The following is a 15996-nucleotide window of genomic DNA, read 5'->3' as shown; positions in this document are numbered from 1 at the left end:
CGCCAGCCCACCCGCCCCGCCCCTGGGACCTGGTCCCGCCCCAAGCAACTGCCAATGCCCGCCACCCACAGACGACAGACGACGCCTCAGTTGTATAAATCTTCTTTAATTGAGAAAGCATGGAGTGAAGACCCCGTCCCCTGGGAGCAGCCAGGAGATGGGTTGATCCTGAGCGGGGGTCTTGCGGGCCAGGGGAGTATGTATCCCTCTTGCAACAAGCGAGAAATAGAGCCCCGCCCTTTAGGGTCTCCCCGGGTCTGAGGCTACTCGGAGTCCCCCTCCTAGTTCACTGGTGGGCTCCCGATATTTTTCAGGCCTGCCCCTAGCTCTCCACGCTTTTCAGAAAAATCTTGTCAGGCCCTTTTTGGGTACCTAAAACTTAGCTGAAGTTATAAGCTGTAAGGTAAAGCAAGTTCTATTAAGTTAGAAGCTCTGGGGTTATGTGAGGTCTCAGAGCCCAAGGGGCCCTCACCATCCTTGGCCTGACTTGTAGGGGAGAGGGGCAGAACTTATTGCTGAATTGAGGTCCTGCACTGGGGAGCAACGCTGTGTCCTGTTTGTTCTTTTCATTCTAGATCCATTACCTTAGAGACCTCAGCTTTAAAGGGGATCTGGAAGGAATTCCTGCTGAGGTAGCTAAGTGTTCACGTGCCCCCAACCCAGGCACAGCCAAAATAATGCCACGGTTTTGGCCCCTTGGCCATCCCAGCTTCCCTGCTATGGGCGAAGATTCCTTCCCACACTCCTCTGCCCTTCCTCAGACTCCCATTCCCTGGCAGGACCCCAGCTGAGCTGCCCGAGCTGGAAACGGCATGTAAAAACAAGGTTAGTGTTCTATAGGAAGAATCGGATTTTTAGAAAGTCTAGGAAAAACCAGAAGTGTTTCTTGAGTCATCAACAAAGTTCTTGGTGAATCAGAGCTGGGTTCTTTCTGGAGCTCACCTGTGATAGGCGTTACTAGAGAAGGTAGGAGGGTGGGTCTCTATGAGCACTAATATGGCTGTATAGGCCCCGGTTCCATGCTGGAGGGAAGGGCTGAGAGTCGTGGTCTATGTCCTAGAGCTGAGATTCAGAAGGACGTATGGCTCCATGTGCATCTAGAAACCCATGCTCTAGAATTGGGTGTCTTTGGGATAAGAAAGTTAAAACTGTGGTGATCTGAGACTGGTCCTAGTTCAGGCCAAGGCCAGCAGCTGGACAGGACTCAAATCTAGACTCCCTCTACCTGGAAACCAGGGGTCCATCTGGGTCAAGGACAGAAGCCTGCTGGATCCAGAGCAGAGCCTGGCAGCATGCCAGCATTCCAGCACAGAGCCTTAGTGCAAAAAGGGCCCTGGCCAGGGTGCCTGGTGTTCCAGAACCCATCCAGAACAAGGCAGGAGGTGGAGTTGGGCAAAAAGGAAACTGATCCTGAGCTCCCGTGGACCTATAAATCTATGGCTCAGTGGCAATGAAGAGGGCATAGGGCTCTAGGAATTTACTGAGCCCGGGGTGCTATTCTCTCGGCTTTGGATCCCCCCTTGGGCCTTCTTGGGAAAAGGCTTTGAGGGGCTGTGTGGAAGGAAAGAAGTGATCACCCAGGACCATTTTCAGAATCCCCCTCTCTGAACTCCTCCCAGGAGCTGGAAGCCTGGGGTCAGGGATGGCGGGGAGTCACAGCCAGCCCCTCGGCTCCCTTAGGATAGAGCACCCGCTGGGACTTGGCTGCTCAGGGCATGAGTATGGCGGCAGGGGTTGGGGCAGGGCCAGGAGCAGGGCTAGAGGACAGGCTGTGAGAGTGGCCGGCTCCGTGCAAGGGCAGGGAGCCTCCAGTCCATGGACTACAATTCAGGGGGCAGGGGGACTGGAAGGGGAGGTCTCAGGGACACTGTGGAGAGAAGGCTCCCGGTACATGGCCACTGTGAAGGGGAGAGAGAGGGGCAGGAAGGAGAATTAGGCCCGGAGAGAGCTAGAAGGAATCAGAGCTCTGAAAGGGTGCCCTTCCCCAACACTCATCCTCTGGGAACCCCAGCCCACAGGAGGAGGGCTCCCCAAACCCCCAAAGGCCAAAGCCTTCCTGGCTTGACTTGGCATAACAGGTGTCCTGCTGGATAATCGCAGGCCCTGATTGGTGTGTCACTCAATGTCCACATCAAGGCCAGTACCCTCCCATGTGGCCCAGCTTTTCCGCAGTCCCTACTCACCCTCCAGGAGCTTGGGCACAAAGTGGGCAGCTGCCTTGGTTTTCTTGACTCGATTTCCCTTCATGACTCGGCCCTCCTTGTCCAGGCCCAGGTACCAGGCCCGGCCAGAGCGGCGCTGGCGGTAGAGCGCGGAGGCATACAGAACGTAGTAGTTCTCGAAGACACATTCCTTAAAGCGACACTCAGCTGTGAAATGTGGCTGAGGAGACAGAGACCCAGAAAGGCCCACAAAGAGACACAAAAAGACGTATCACTGGACAGAAGGGGGCCCTGGGAAGACCAAGAGCCAAGATAGAATCCACACATTTGGGGCTGGGAGGGCCCACTTCTCACTCCATGCAGACACCGGGGGAAAGGGAGGGTGAGGGGGAGTCTGGTCGCCCCCTAGATTTGGGGGGCAGGGGGCTGGAATAAAAGGAAACTAGACTCGGGGGGTGGCAAACCCCAGGCCACTCATCCTCGCCGTCTCACCGAGCTGTACAGCAGCCCCTCCGCATTCATGGCCATGTAGTGACCCAGCTTGGCACTCTGGATGGTGACCACACGGAGCCCCACAGGGATCAGGTTGAAGTGGGCTGGGGGTGGGGAGAGGGGGGCATCAGTGCTGGGGGCCTCAGACCTGCATCCCACCTCCCCCACACCCAGCCCAGTTCCACTGTTTCCTTTGGGGGCCAAAGAGCCAGACAGAAAACAACGGCACCGGAAGTGGGAATAGGATGGTCCCCTCCTGTCCCCACATTCTCCCTTCCCACCCAGCCGCTGGCCTCTCCTCTCACTGAAGGAGCTGGTGTCCTCTGGGGTCCCCTGAATGCTCCCATCAGGATTCGCCTGGAGGTAGAAACCTTGGCGGCAGAACAGTTTGGTGACGATGCCTTTGAGCTGAGGCTCTGGAGAGAGAGAGAGAGAGGGAGAGAGAGAGAGAGAAACATTCATCTTCGAAAATGACATCTCTGTTCCCAGAACCATTCCTCCACTTGGCGGGATGGGAGGAAAGAAAGAGGGGAGAATGCACCGGGAGGTCAAGGGTCCCAGGGCCCCAGCTCTCTGATCCTCCAAGCCGGCTCTCTCCCACCTCTCTCTGACTCCAGAGGAAGCCCCGGTGTGGGTCCCTTCTGCTTCCTCTAACCCCCAGCTTTCTGGCTTAATTTATTGAAATTTATTTAAATGGCTTAATTCCTACTCTACAGCTCCACCAGAAGTGGGGGAGGGGAGATGAGGGAAGAGGAAGGGGGGAGCCATCAGAAGGCAGAGGACGGAGGGAGGCAGGCAGGACTGCAGAAGGGCCAGTGTTTGTGACTGTGGGCGGTGGCGAGGGGACCACAGGGTCGGGGCGCCCCCTCAGAAGTGGGGGTGGGACTGGGCCCGACGCTGACTCAGCACCTGCTGCTGCGGCTGCCGCTCGCTTGGCGCGGGCCTTGCCTTGGCCCAGTGCCGGCCTGTCTGACACTGACCCATCTGTCTGTCTGTCTGTCAGTCCGCGGGCTCGCGGGGGCCGGGCCCTCCCTGAGGCCTAGCCTCTCCCCTGCAGCCAGGTAACCCGCCAGAGGTGGGGGACATTCGGTACCAAACCCTAGGAAATGGGGGAAGGGGGCCGGGGAGCTGGCCAGCCGGGCGGAGTCACGTGGGGGCCGGGTCCCACTCAGAGGGTGGGCTGCGGACCGTACCACTACGGAGGGCCGGCAGAGGGCCGGCGGCGGGGGGAGGAGGGCACGAGGGGGCTGCCCCTGGGGGAGCTGGGAGCAGGCGGGAGTGGGCCCAGAGGGACTCCTGCCAGTCGTGCCTGGACGGGGACCACGCGCCAACCCTCGCCACTCTCCCCCCCCCGGTCGCTTGCTCTCGGCCGACTTCCCCGTACCCCCTCGGAGGTGGTACGACCCCCCAGTCTCCGCGCGGGTCTCTCGCCCCGTACAGCGTCTGAGTTCCTCGCGGCAGAGGGTCCCCCCGAGCATGGGGGATCCGCTTTCGGAGCCGCGTAGGGGGTAATGGGGAGTGGCCGGCGCCCCTCTCGAGGCGCAGATCACCGAGGAGGGCGCACAGAGGGGCGGGCCGGCGAGGTAGCTGCAAGGACACCCGGGGGAGAGCTGGGGAGATTGGCGCCGAGCCAGGCAGGCTCGGCCAGCAGGAACGGCGCCAAGGCGTGGAGGAGCGGGAGAACCGGGGCGGGGGCGGGGCTGCCAGAGCTGCAGAAACCCTCGGGGTGACCCAGGCGTCCGGAACCCCCAGGTCCCTCCACCCGGCATTGAAAGAATCGCGAGAGCCGGCACGTAGGCGGTGGACGGTGGGGGTGGAGACTCCTGCGTTGGGGGTGGGGGGGTGGGGGGCGGCGAGCCGGAGCCCCGAGGCTTGGGAGCGCCGGACCTAGCCCCCCAAGCCTTCCCCTTGCCCTCGACAGCAAGGAGACACCGGGTTATGGGCAAAAGAGAAGGGAAACTGAGGCATCGTCTGGCAGAGACTCTGAGGTCCTGGCCCACCCCCTTCCACTTTCGGGGAACCCCCCTCAGTCGGGCCCCATCCTTCGGAGTCCCTGGCCTCAACCTCCCAGGCGGAGAGACCCCAGGCCGGGAGACCCCGCTCTAGCCACTCACCAGGGCCACCGTCCGGCCGCGCGGGCCGCCCCCCGCACAGTCGCACCTTGGACAGCAAGATGAGGAGCTGCTTCTGGCAAAGGGACTTGGTGCCGCGGGGACACACGCGTCGCTGCGCCGACACGGGCCGGCTGCCCCCGGGCTCGCGGACCTCCCGCTTCTGCCGGATCAGGCTACTGGCCAGAGCCGCCATGGCGCCCCGGGAGGAGACACCCCCAAACTGGCAGGGGCCCGGAGCGCGCTGGGCTCCTCAAGAGAAGCCCGCTCACCAGAGCATCCTCTCCACGCTGGGGTCCCAACTCACCGCCTCACCCACGGGACCTGAGGATAAGCCCCAGGCCCCCCCAACCCCCAGCCGCCAGCTCCCACCCTTGGGCCCCGTGTTAGCTCGACTGACCCCAGCGCCCTGTGTATCTGTTGACCCCACCCTCGACTTTTGTCCCCTACTGAAAACTACCCTGTTCTTCACTGTCCCTGTCCTCACTTCCCTTAGGCCAAAGACAAGACCCTCAAAATTTGCAAGATGTGTTTCCAATAGTCCCAGGCACCTTTCCACCCTATTTTGGGGACCCGCACTCCTCCCAAATCCACTCTTGTAACCTAAAGGGTGCGGGTCATTAGCGTTGATATATTAACTCAACCCCATCCCTGCTGGGGCACTGCCAATGTCAGGGAGGAACTCAACCTTGGTGTCTTTGCCACCCACTAAGTGGAAAGGATCCCCCACTTTTTTCAATAAAGTCCCCCAAAACTGTCTGGGAAAACCCAGGCTGTCCCCGTTCAGCGATTAGGGGTTCCCAGACCCTGTCTCTGGGCCATACCTTTTTTTCACCAAGTCACCTCCATTTCTAGTGGTACATGGTTCCAGCTGCCGTGCCCCTTTCCTCACCTTGTCACCCTCCACCCCTTTTGAAGTCACCTCCAAATCCGCCCTTCCTAGGGCTTGTCTGGAGGGCTTCTGTCACCTCGAGATAAGGAGCATCCGGTTTTGGTTTTTTCCCCCCTGGTTGCCCCTTAATTTCCTCGGGGACAGCTGGTGCTGTTTAGATCCCACGCCCTCCAATCCAATCAGCCCCCCGAGAGGAGTGCACCCACGTTATCACCGGTTCCCAACTGTGAACAGGCCCCCTACAAGTCAGAGTGCATCAGGGCTTTCTGCGACAGGGCTTCTCGTCTTCCCCGGGACAGCCTACAGCACCCCTCTTCCTTCCCCGACGCCCCTCAACCTGTCCTGTCTTGTTGATCCGGCGACGGGTGGCGCTGGCTCCGGTTCCAGGCTCCTCCCTCCCTGTCCCTCGCCAGCGGAGCTTCCCCCCACGCCGGGCTAGGTGCCCCGGACCCCAGGAAGGAGGAAGGGTGTCTCCGCAGAGCGCCCTGGTCCGGAGAAGTCAGAGCAATGGGCAGGGCGGCTGGACCAAGCAGAGCGGCGGCGGCGGCGGCGGCGGCGGCAGCAGCAGCGGCAGTGGGGAGCTGAGGCGGCGGCGGCGACAGCAGCTCCCCCTCCTCGGAGAGCCGGCCCGGGGGCGGGGCAGGGGGCGGAGACGCCGGGAAAGAGGGGGGTGCAGCCGGGCGGGCGGAACCCCGGGGTTCCTTGGAGGCAGGGAGTGGGGACGGTCTTAGAGGCAGGCGGAGCCGAGGCGAGGCCGCACGTCTTGGGGTTCAGAGGAGACGAGACAAGGATGTGACTGCACTGAACGGAACCCTGGATGGGAGGAGAGGTTCAGCTTAAGATGGATGGAATGGCGGACGCTGGGAGAATGGAAAAAGGGACCCTACTGCCCAGCCTGGGAGGGCAGAACTGAATGAGGAAAGTGGGGTCTAACTGCAGAGGGGAGGGGTGGTGGTGAGATCCAGCCCGGGGCGCAACCTGGCCCGGTCTTCTTAATCTCTCCGATTTTGTGGGAGCCAAACTGGTCAGTCCCTGGTCTCCAGACCTTCCTGCTGCGTTTTGTCAGCAAATGTGCACCTCCACTCCTTCCCTACTGACTCCCAAAAGACCATAAAAATTGGGAAGATGGTGGCCGGAGGATGCGCCGAGCCGGGAGGGGTGCTGGCCACAGATCTGGGGAGTAAAGGGGCTAGAAATGGGACGACCGGTGCCAGGGACGGGGCAGGAGGATGGGGAGGAAACCGCGAGGCCTTCTCTGCGGTGCTCTTCGGACTCAGGACGCGCAAGTGTGTCTCCTCGGCGAGGGGCTAGCAGCCCCCGCCACATCCCCCTGGCCAACAGAAGCACCTTTCCACGCGGGTAGGAACAGCGTCTTTAATGGGCCCCGCCTCCCACGCCAGCTAAGCCGCCCCCCTTGCGTGCAGCCTTCGCCTCCTCCACCGCGGCGCGCAGGGCCCGGGCTGGGTCCACGCGGAGCCGGGCCAACGCCCCGAGCAGCACAGCGGCGCCATCCCCCGCACGGAGCTTCCGGCCGCTCAGAAAATAGTGGGGCAGCGTCCCGGCCTCGAGCACGCGGCCCAGCTCATCCAGCAGCCCGAGGCAGCAGGCGCCCGCGTTCTCGGGCCGCGCGAGATAGAGCGCGGGTAGCCGCTCGCACGCCCAGTAGAGCAGCGTCCGCAGGAGGTAGGGCGCCGCGGACCGGGTCCCGGCCACCAGCGGGCGCAGCAGCGCCTGGGCCGCCGAGTGCGCTTGCAGCAGCGGAGCGGGTATGCGCGCCTTGAGCGCCAGCTCCTGGCGGGCGAAGCAGAGCTGCCAGCCGGAGGCGCCCAGCCCCTCGGTGTGGCCGCCGGGCACCAGGTAGAAGGATGACGACTCGGGGGCCAGCGGGCCGGCCCACGAGTGGCTCCGAGCATCATCGGGCCAGCCGGCCACGGACACCACGGGAATCAGGTCGAAGAGCAGGACGCGGCGTGGCGGCCCCGGCGTCGCCAGGAGGACGGTGGTGAACCCCGCGTGGCGGGCGGCGTGGACCAAGCGTGGGGCACCCGGGACGGGGAACAGGGACTCAGCCACCGCGGCCAGTGAAGCAAAGAACCACGCAGACACCTGGATGGGGCAAAGTGTGGGCCAAGTCTCCCAGTCCTCCGACGGCGGTGGGATTGGGCTGAGGACGGCTGCTTTCCTGACGTCACCATTCAGGTTTTTCAGTGGGGTGGAAAAGCCATGATCGATTCTGTTTTGCTCAGGCAGCTCGGGCTGGGAAACGTTACTAGAAGGTTTTTCCAAAGACACGTTTGGCTCAGGTTCAGTGACATAACCGTGCTGGTCCATGGAGGTTTGGGGGCCCTGGGGACCTCCTTCACTTTTGGTTCCGCGGATGGAGTCACGTCCTCCTGGGACTGGAGGTCCTAGGCAATCCCGCCAAGCTTCCCGGATCGAGGTTCCGCGGACCTGCTCTGGGAGGCACAGCCACGCGGAACAGGACTCTGCATCCAGTTGGAACTCCTGCCCAGTGCCGTCTAGCGAAAACACCGGCACTAGGAGTGTAAAGCCGGCGTCGTAATGAGGTCCCCGGATGTAAGGACCTAGAGGTGCAGGTCCCAGATCCAGGGAACCCTCGCGAATCCCACCACGAAGCAGCAAGAGCTCTGCTTGGGGAGGAAACCGGGGGTCCCGACGGTGAACGAGACCTACGGGAAGAGACGGGTTGGGGAGGGCAAGGCCCAAAGCCCCGGGCGGGGTGGGGCGGGGCTCAAGGCTGCGAGCGGCCCGAGGCGGGGAGAGTGACTTACCCAGCAAGGAGAAGACGAAGTCCTTGGCCCGGAGGAGATCGGGTCCTGGCTTGGGCGCGTCACTCCAGCTCTCCTGCACACCGAGCTCCTGGATCAGCTGCGTTAGTTCCTGCAGCTGCGCCCCGGAGCAGAAGTCGATGTCGGTGAGCGGCCGGGCTGGGGCTGGGGGCGGCGGGCCCCACCAGGGCGCACTCCCCCAGACCGCCGAAGCCATGTGGCTCAGCCGTTTGGGGCCAGGGAAAACACGGACGGGAGGACGCTTAGACGGGCCGCTCCTCTGCGGCCAAAAAGCCGCCCACGTTCTTCTCTCCTCCCGAGACCGCCGGAGTGCCCCAGACACAGTTCGTCAAAGGGTCTGCAGCTGAAGGGCTCTTGAAACCGAACAAATAAATACTTCCAACGCCGTTGCCCTTTTCTCAAATGCTGGTCCCCGCCCCCATGGAAAGGCTCACCTGACTCAGCAGGTAAAAAGTAGCTGTTGGGCCCTCCGACGGGATGTTGATAGTCGCCGCCGCCGCCCCTGGTCCGCCTCCCCTTACCTCTCTTTCAGAAGCCGCTTGTGGTCTGCGGCTGCCCTCTTCGGGATATCTGCAAGGGGTGGGCAGGCAGCAGACACAAGGATTCAACAGGTATCTTCTTCCTGGAGCCCGAGGCCACGCCCCCAAGCTGGGCCACGCCCCCTTCTGGAGGCCGCCGGGGCAGTTCCGGCCCGGCCCCGCCTCCTTCCGGAGATCAGTCGCGCTCCGCGCTACTGAGCTCTCGCGCTATGCTGGGGGTTGTAGTTTGTCTTCCGAGTTGCCCGGTCGCTGTGGCCACGCCCCTGCATCCTTCCCTGTTCCGCTGAAGTAGTGCCTGATGGAAGTTGTAGTTTCTGTGAAGATCAACTCCTGTGACTTTGAAGCCCAGGTCAGGCCCACGTGAACACTCCGTGGGGTTGGAACAGGATGGCTCCAAAGAGCAAATAATAAAGGGGGACATACCCCAGGGGTCTGGGGGGCAATAGGGGCCTCTGCATCTCTTGTGGGAGTACAGGAGTCCGGGTCGCTTAGATCTAGGAGGGTCGTCCACGCAATCATAACTTCATTTGAGAGACGAGACTGCAGCCTATAGAGGCTGCACGTGGTAGGGCGCGGCCAGAGAGGTGTTGGAGAGGGGCTCCCAGCTGGGTGCCAAGCCATCCCTTCGGGGTCAGTGTCAGTCAAGCACACACAGGTGGTGACCCAGGAAAAAACATCTGGCTCAGGGAAGGGACATAGGTATTGGCGATGCCCACCTCGGACCCATGAGTGCTGGCGGGGAACACACCTCCGGATGGGCCAGCTCATGCGCCCACACAGAAGAGTTATCAGCACTGAAAATCAAGTCCAGAGGAAAATCCCAGCCAGGCTGGGGCAGGGCAGTGGAACGCTCTCCGGAGGAAATCACTTTCAGTGACCACGGCCACCAGAGATACAGCTCTAGCCCAGGATGAGCCTGGGACCCAGAATGAGAAGACAGAACCACAGGGAACCAGGGACAGGCCCGCAGACCAGACCAGTCCACCACCAGACCAGGATTTCTGACATTCCCTTTGCACCCCTCCCTGGAAGGACTATGTCCAAGGTGAGGTCAGCCCATGTCCGCAGCAAAGAGCTGCGTAGAAGGGGACTCTCAGAATCGAGCTTGATTTGGGGAGCCCCGATCTCAGGGGTTCCGAGTCCCTGACAAAGAAATCTCTTCACCCTCAGCAACCTTGAGGCCCAAAACACAGCTCAGAACGGGGGAGGCAGGTTTCCATATACCTGGTTGTGACCTGAGAGACCAGATGGGGGAAGACTAAAGGCTAGGCTCTTTGTCACAGTCTGAGGGGCAATCGGGTATAGGGTGTCCCTACTCCTTCCCTCCTCCGCAGAGGGTGGCCCGTTATCACATTGAAAACAACTAAGTTCTCTGGGTTCTGTGCAAGCTTTGAAGATGCTGGGTTTGAGTGACAAGAGAAAGGAAAGTTTCTGTAAACTGTAAAGCATTGCTGTCCGATAGGTTTTTCTGTGACAGTGGAAAGGTTCTAAATCTGTGCCATCCAGTACAGTAGCCACACATGGCTACCGGGCACTTAAAATGTAGGTAATGAGACGGAACGGAATTTTACATTTTTTTTCTTTCCTTTTTTTAAGTAGGCTCCATGCATGACCAACATGGGGCTTGAACTCCCGACCCTGAGATCGAGAGTCACGTGTTCTACTGACTGAGCCAGCCAGGCGCCCCTAAATTTTAATTTTATGTTTTAACAGCCATATTTGGCTAATGGCCACTGTATTGGATGAGGCAGCTCTGGGCTTTGGGGTTCCACCACACAGGGATGCAGGAGAAACAGGGGCAGGTATAGCGTAGCAGCCCTCATCGGGCCCTGTGGGGGGCCACAGCATCAGGAACAGGGCTAGGGTGGGATGTCCCCAAACAACCACACAATCGTTCTCTCGCCTCTTTATTCCTGATGCACCTTTGCCCCCTCTTTCTCCAAGGTTCTCATCACACTCTGATATCCCCACTCCTTGGTGGTCTCCGGGGGGTTGCTGCACGCCTCTTGGCGACTGCGTCTGGGAGACAGAGCTTCACACTTGTCCCTGCCCACCCCAAACTGTCTCTGGCGGGCATCAAAGACCACATGCCCGACCCGGGTGCCTGACCCAGGGCAGTAGGGCTTCCAGTTGACTTTGGGAGGCATAGACATCTGGCGATAGCTCTGGGAGGCTGAAGGCACCGGATCCACGGGACGGTATGCCCAGTCTTGGCCACCTGCTCGCCGGGAGGATGGCTGCAGCTCAATTAGCAAAGGGACCTCTGAGAAGGTTTGCAGGTCATTGTAGATCACCGCCGGGGGCTTGGGTGAGCTGGAGTTCTGACTAGGTGGGACAGGCGGCCATGGAAGGCGCTGTTGTGGGTCTTCCTTCTGGGGAGCCTGCTCGGATGCACATGACTTCGGGCACAGTGAGGACTTTGGGGTATGAGGGAGGCCCAAGACTTGTTCTGAGTCGGTACTTAAAGCAAGGCCTGGGTTCTTGGGGTGGTTGGGATGTGAGATAAGAGGTGAATCCTTGTGGAGGCTGGATTCCCTAATAAGGCTTTGAGTCTTGGGGAGAACATGGTCTTGCGTAAAGGCTGAGCCCTTATGGGGTCCAGGATCTTGATTAATTCCTGGGTACTGGTGGAAGTTAGGGTCTTGGGTATATTCTGGGCTCCTGTAAATTCCAACGTCTTGTGTCCGGCCACATCTCCTTTCGACTTCAATGGCTTGTGTCAGGCCTGGACTCTTGTAGTCTCCAGAGTCTTGGGTAAGGCCTGAGCCCTTAAGGAGACCAGAGGTTTGGATCAAGCCTGAGCACCTGTTGACTTCAGAGTCTTGGTATAGGCTCTTCTGTGGGCAAGGATCTTGGGGAAGGCCTAGGCTCCTGGAGACTCCCAGCTCATGAGCATGACCTGTGCTCTTGTAAATTCCAGAATCTTGAGAGGGTCCCGCACTATTATGGAGGCCTGTTGTCTGAGAGAGATCTTGCCTTTTATGGTGTATAGTCTCTTGGTTTTGTTCTAGATTCCTACAGACGCCAGAGTTTTGCATAAAGCCTGAATTCCTCTGAGTGTCAGAAGTTTGGGGAAATGGTATGTCCTTGTGGAGGTTACAAGGTTGGGTGAGACATGGGCTTCTAAAGATACCTGCATTTTGAGTAGGACCTAGGCTCTTTTGGGGGCCAGAATCTTGGGTAATGACCAGATTCTTGTGAAGTCCAGAATCTTGAGAAGGGCTCGGACTCTTGCAGAGAGAAGAGTCTAGAGTAGGGCCTGGGGGCTTGTTTAGGCCTGGATCTTCAGCAAGGCCTGGGTTCCTGGGAACTCTCAAGTCCTTTGAAAGGCTTGAAGTCCTTTGGAGGCCAGAATCTTGGTCGAGGCCCAGACTCCCCTGAAGTTTAGGGGGCTGGGGTGGAATTGGGGGTTGGAAAGTCTTGGAGAAGTGCGGAGGGATGGGGAACTGGGAAGAGGAGACGGACTGAGAAGATTTGGAGGTCGGGGGAAAGGTGGGGGGTCGCACTGAATTGGAGAGCTGCTGGTGGTTGGAGGCTTGATGAGGGACAAAGGATCTGGGGGACATAAGAGGCAGAGAAAGAGTGCACGGGGGAGAGATGGTGCTCACTGAGCTCTGGGTAGTGGTCGGAGAATGAAAGCAACGCTGAGAAGGTGTGGCCTCCTTGGAGTAGACGAGGAATTTGGGGTAGACCGGAGTCTGAGAGTCTGTGCGTCTCCTCTCTGAACTGCAGGGATGGAAGCTAAGATAAGGGAAGATCTTGGGCTGTAAGAACTTGTCTTTGGCATCATTCGAGATCTTCCATTCCACATTCCCCAACTCCAGGTAGCCCAGGACGGAGCCTGTGGAGTGCTTGGCACTGTCCCTGTTGGGTTGCTTCGTTGTTGGCTCCGCTGTACCAGAGCTGTCCAGACCCTGCCCCTCTTGGGGCCTGCGGAGGGTGCCCATGTCCTTTCTGGAATACCCAGAGGGCGGAGGGGGGCACATATGGTGTACGCTCTGCTTCACTCTGCGGGCATCGTAGACCACGTGGCCAGTGGAGAGATCTTGGCCAAAGGCAGTCAGGGTAGAGGGAATAGGAGTTAGGATGGGGGTACGGGTGGTGACAGAGACTGGAGTGGAGACAGGAGTGGTCGTCAGGGTCATGACCAGAGCTGGGCCAGGCGCTGGGACAGAGAATGGGCCAGGGGCTGGGAGAGGGGCTGCGACAAGGGTCGTTGGGGGAGGGGCTGGGGCAGAGGTGGGAGAGGGCACCAGGGGGTGAGGTGCATGGGTGTGGGTTAGATGAGCATGGGCTGGAGTGCAGGCTGGACTGTGGGCTATTACATGCTCAGGGGTGTGACCCAGGGGATGGGCTGAGGGGTGCTCAGGGTTCTGGGCCTGGGCAGGAGTGGGCTGAGTTTGCTCAAGGGTAAAGCCTGGGGAGTAGGTATGGGCCCGGACTGCGGTGTGCTCGGGGCCATGGACCAGGGCCGGGGTGTGTTCAGCGGCATGGGCTTGGGGGGTGATGTGCTCAGGGGTGAGGGCTACGGAGTAGGTATGGGCCTGAAGGGAGTGGTATTCCGGGGCTTGGGCTGGGGAATGGATCTGGGCCTGCGGCAGGTTATACTCAAGGGTGTGAGCTGGGTCGGCCTGGGGGGTGGTGTGCTCAGGGGTGTGAGTTGCGAAGGACGTCTGTGCCTGGGGGGTGTGGTCAGGGGCGTGGGCTAGGGAGGAGGAGTGGGCCTCAGGGGTGGTGTGGTCAGGGGTGTGGGCTGGGAAGGAGGTCTGGGCCTGGGGGTTGTTGTGTTCAGAGGCATGGGCTAAGGAAGAGGTGTGGGCCTGGATTGGGAAGTAAGTGTGGGCCTGGGGGGTGGTGTGCTCAGGGGCATGGGCTATGGAGGAGGCACGGGCCCTGGGGGTGGTGTGCTCCAGGGTGTGGGCTGGGAAGGAGGTCTGGGCCCTGGGGGTGGTGTGCTCAGGTCCATGGGCTTGGAGGGTCTGGGCCTGGGGGGTGGTGTGCTCGGGGGCATGGGCTAAGGAGGAGGCATGGGCCCTGGGGGTGGTGTGCTCAGGTCCATGGGCTGGGAAGGAGGGCTGGGCCCTGGGGGTGGTGTGCTCAGGTCCATGGGCTGGGAAGGAGGGCTGGGCCCTGGGGGTGGTGTGCTCAGGTCCATGGGCTGGGAAGGAGGCCTGGGCCCTGGGGGTGGTGTGCTCAGGTCCATGGGCTGGGAAGGAGGCCTGGGCCCTGGGGGTGGTGTGCTCAGGTCCATGGGCTGGGAAGGAGGCCTGGGCCCTGGGGGTGGTGTGCTCAGGTCCATGGGCTGGGAAGGAGGCCTGGGCCCTGGGGGTGGTGTGCTCAGGTCCATGGGCTGGGAAGGAGGTCTGGGTCTGGGTGTGCTCAGGGTTATGGGCTGGGGAGTGGGTGTGGGTCTGGGCGGGGGCACGGGGTGGGTCATAGTCTGGGGTGTTGGTCTTGCTCTCATGGGGCAAGAGGAGGGGAACCACGTCCACCGTGCTCATCCTGGGGAACTGGGAAGGTGTCTGGTGCCTGGAGATAAAGGGGGCCTGGGCCTTTAAGGCTGTGACCTGGGAGGCTTCCCCAGCTCCCATCACCCCCTCCTTCCACGGTCCCCAGGGAGCATCCACAGGAGCCCCGGTGTGCCCACATGGAGGCGGCACCCAGCAGCACCCAGAAGCTTTCTCGTCGTTCATGTCTGGAATCCAGGAGCTGAGATGGTTAGGGTGCCCGGCCAGGAAGCCGGGGCGACGGTGGAAGCGGGAGGAGACTCTCGAGCACAGGTTCTTGGGGTCCATGGAGCAGCGGGTACACATGGGATGGCCGCCTGCACAGCTGGGATGCTTGTCTGCGGGCACAGTGGGGAGGGGGCAAGGCCAGGGCTCCTGAGGGGCTGAAAGAGGGGACGGGCCCACATTCCTTGAGGCCCTGCTGAGGTCCACTCACCTTTGGGGAAAAAATGATGGAAAAGGATCCGCAGGGAGCTCTTCAGATGCCTCCAGAGCTGAGGAGAGCAGGGGAGGGGGGAGCCCGGACGTGCGGTGAGCCCTGCTGCCCAGCCCGTGCTCAGCCCCATCCCGGCAGCCCACCCACCTCGGCCCCTTCCCACCACGGGGCTCCCCCAACCCTGTTGCCCCCGCCCTGACCAGAGTCACCACGTTGATCCCCACGTTGAGCAAAATGACACTGCCCAGAATCAGAAGGATAGAGTCTCCGAGGTCCTGGCACTTCCTGGGGTTGGTGCCAGAGCACACTTGAGCTCCGTGGTGGGCTCGCTCACCCATGGCCGGGGGTCCCAGGACTACCTGGGCCCCCCCCGTGGCCCCCACATACTCACTAGGAGCCAGACTCCTGTCTTGGGGGAGGGGGGGAGGGACTGGGTCACAATGGGGCAGGTGTTGGGTCACAATGAGGGAGGGGAGGAAATGGAGGGCCTAGGACGGCCTGCTCTGGTACCAGGTTCTCCTCACCTGAGTCCCCAAAGTCCAGCAGGACTGGAAACCAGCACCCTGCCCTGGGGCCCTCATTCCTCCTCTGTTCCCTCACTGCCCTACCTTGCTCCCTCGAACACTCATGCAGTCCGTCCCCTTGGCCACTCCCGAGGCTGGGAAGACCTTGGCCTCAGAGCCTTGGCCTTCTCCCTGCCCTCCATGGGGCAGTGGCCCTGGATCTAAGCGGACGTAGGACGCACGGGCCTGGAATCTGACCTTCACCGTGTCGTGTGGGGCTGAGCTGCGGAGCCCACTTACAGACCAGGGAGAGCAGCCACCCAGAGCTGGTGGAGGTCTCCCAGTCTCCTGGCTGCAAGGGCCCTGTAGGGCAGCACGGGGTGGGACCAGGGTCCTGCCAGGGGGGACGGAGGCCACAGCCACGGGGACGCAGGCTGACAGGAGGAGGGACCCTTCCCAGCCGCAGAACACACCACAGTGCTTCCCGAACTCTGTTGCTCTTTATTCCTGCCTCTCTGTGTGGCGTCCCCCCCCCTTGCCGCGG

General features: G+C 61.1%; 3 protein-coding genes across 3 annotated transcripts; all 3 read right to left on the bottom strand.

The window, feature by feature from the left end:
* Window positions 1-90: 90 nt before the first annotated feature.
* FGF11 (fibroblast growth factor 11) lies at window positions 91-4980 on the bottom strand. Its single transcript, XM_044248982.1, has 5 exons — window positions 4769-4980; window positions 2960-3070; window positions 2655-2758; window positions 2184-2382; window positions 91-1898 (listed from the first exon to the last, which is right to left on the bottom strand). The coding sequence occupies exons 1-5, from the start codon at window positions 4959-4961 to the stop codon at window positions 1828-1830; spliced, it is 678 nt and encodes a 225-aa protein (XP_044104917.1). The 5' UTR covers window positions 4962-4980; the 3' UTR covers window positions 91-1827.
* Window positions 4981-7017: 2037 nt separating this feature from the next.
* Window positions 7018-9115, bottom strand: TMEM102 (transmembrane protein 102). The gene is made up of 2 exons (XM_044248976.1): window positions 8450-9115; window positions 7018-8347 (listed from the first exon to the last, which is right to left on the bottom strand). The coding sequence occupies exons 1-2, from the start codon at window positions 8661-8663 to the stop codon at window positions 7032-7034; spliced, it is 1530 nt and encodes a 509-aa protein (XP_044104911.1). The 5' UTR covers window positions 8664-9115; the 3' UTR covers window positions 7018-7031.
* Window positions 9116-10913: 1798 nt separating this feature from the next.
* Window positions 10914-15287, bottom strand: SPEM3 (SPEM family member 3). The gene is made up of 3 exons (XM_044250255.1): window positions 15150-15287; window positions 14950-15007; window positions 10914-14851 (listed from the first exon to the last, which is right to left on the bottom strand). Exons 1-3 carry the CDS (start codon window positions 15285-15287, stop codon window positions 10914-10916), a joined length of 4134 nt encoding a protein of 1377 aa, XP_044106190.1.
* Window positions 15288-15996: the final 709 nt, after the last annotated feature.

Source organism: Neovison vison, chromosome 5, assembly GCF_020171115.1.
Source record: "Neovison vison isolate M4711 chromosome 5, ASM_NN_V1, whole genome shotgun sequence".
In the NCBI taxonomy this organism is placed as follows: Eukaryota; Metazoa; Chordata; class Mammalia; order Carnivora; family Mustelidae; genus Neogale; species Neogale vison.
This window is presented reverse-complemented; position numbering and strand designations above follow the sequence as displayed.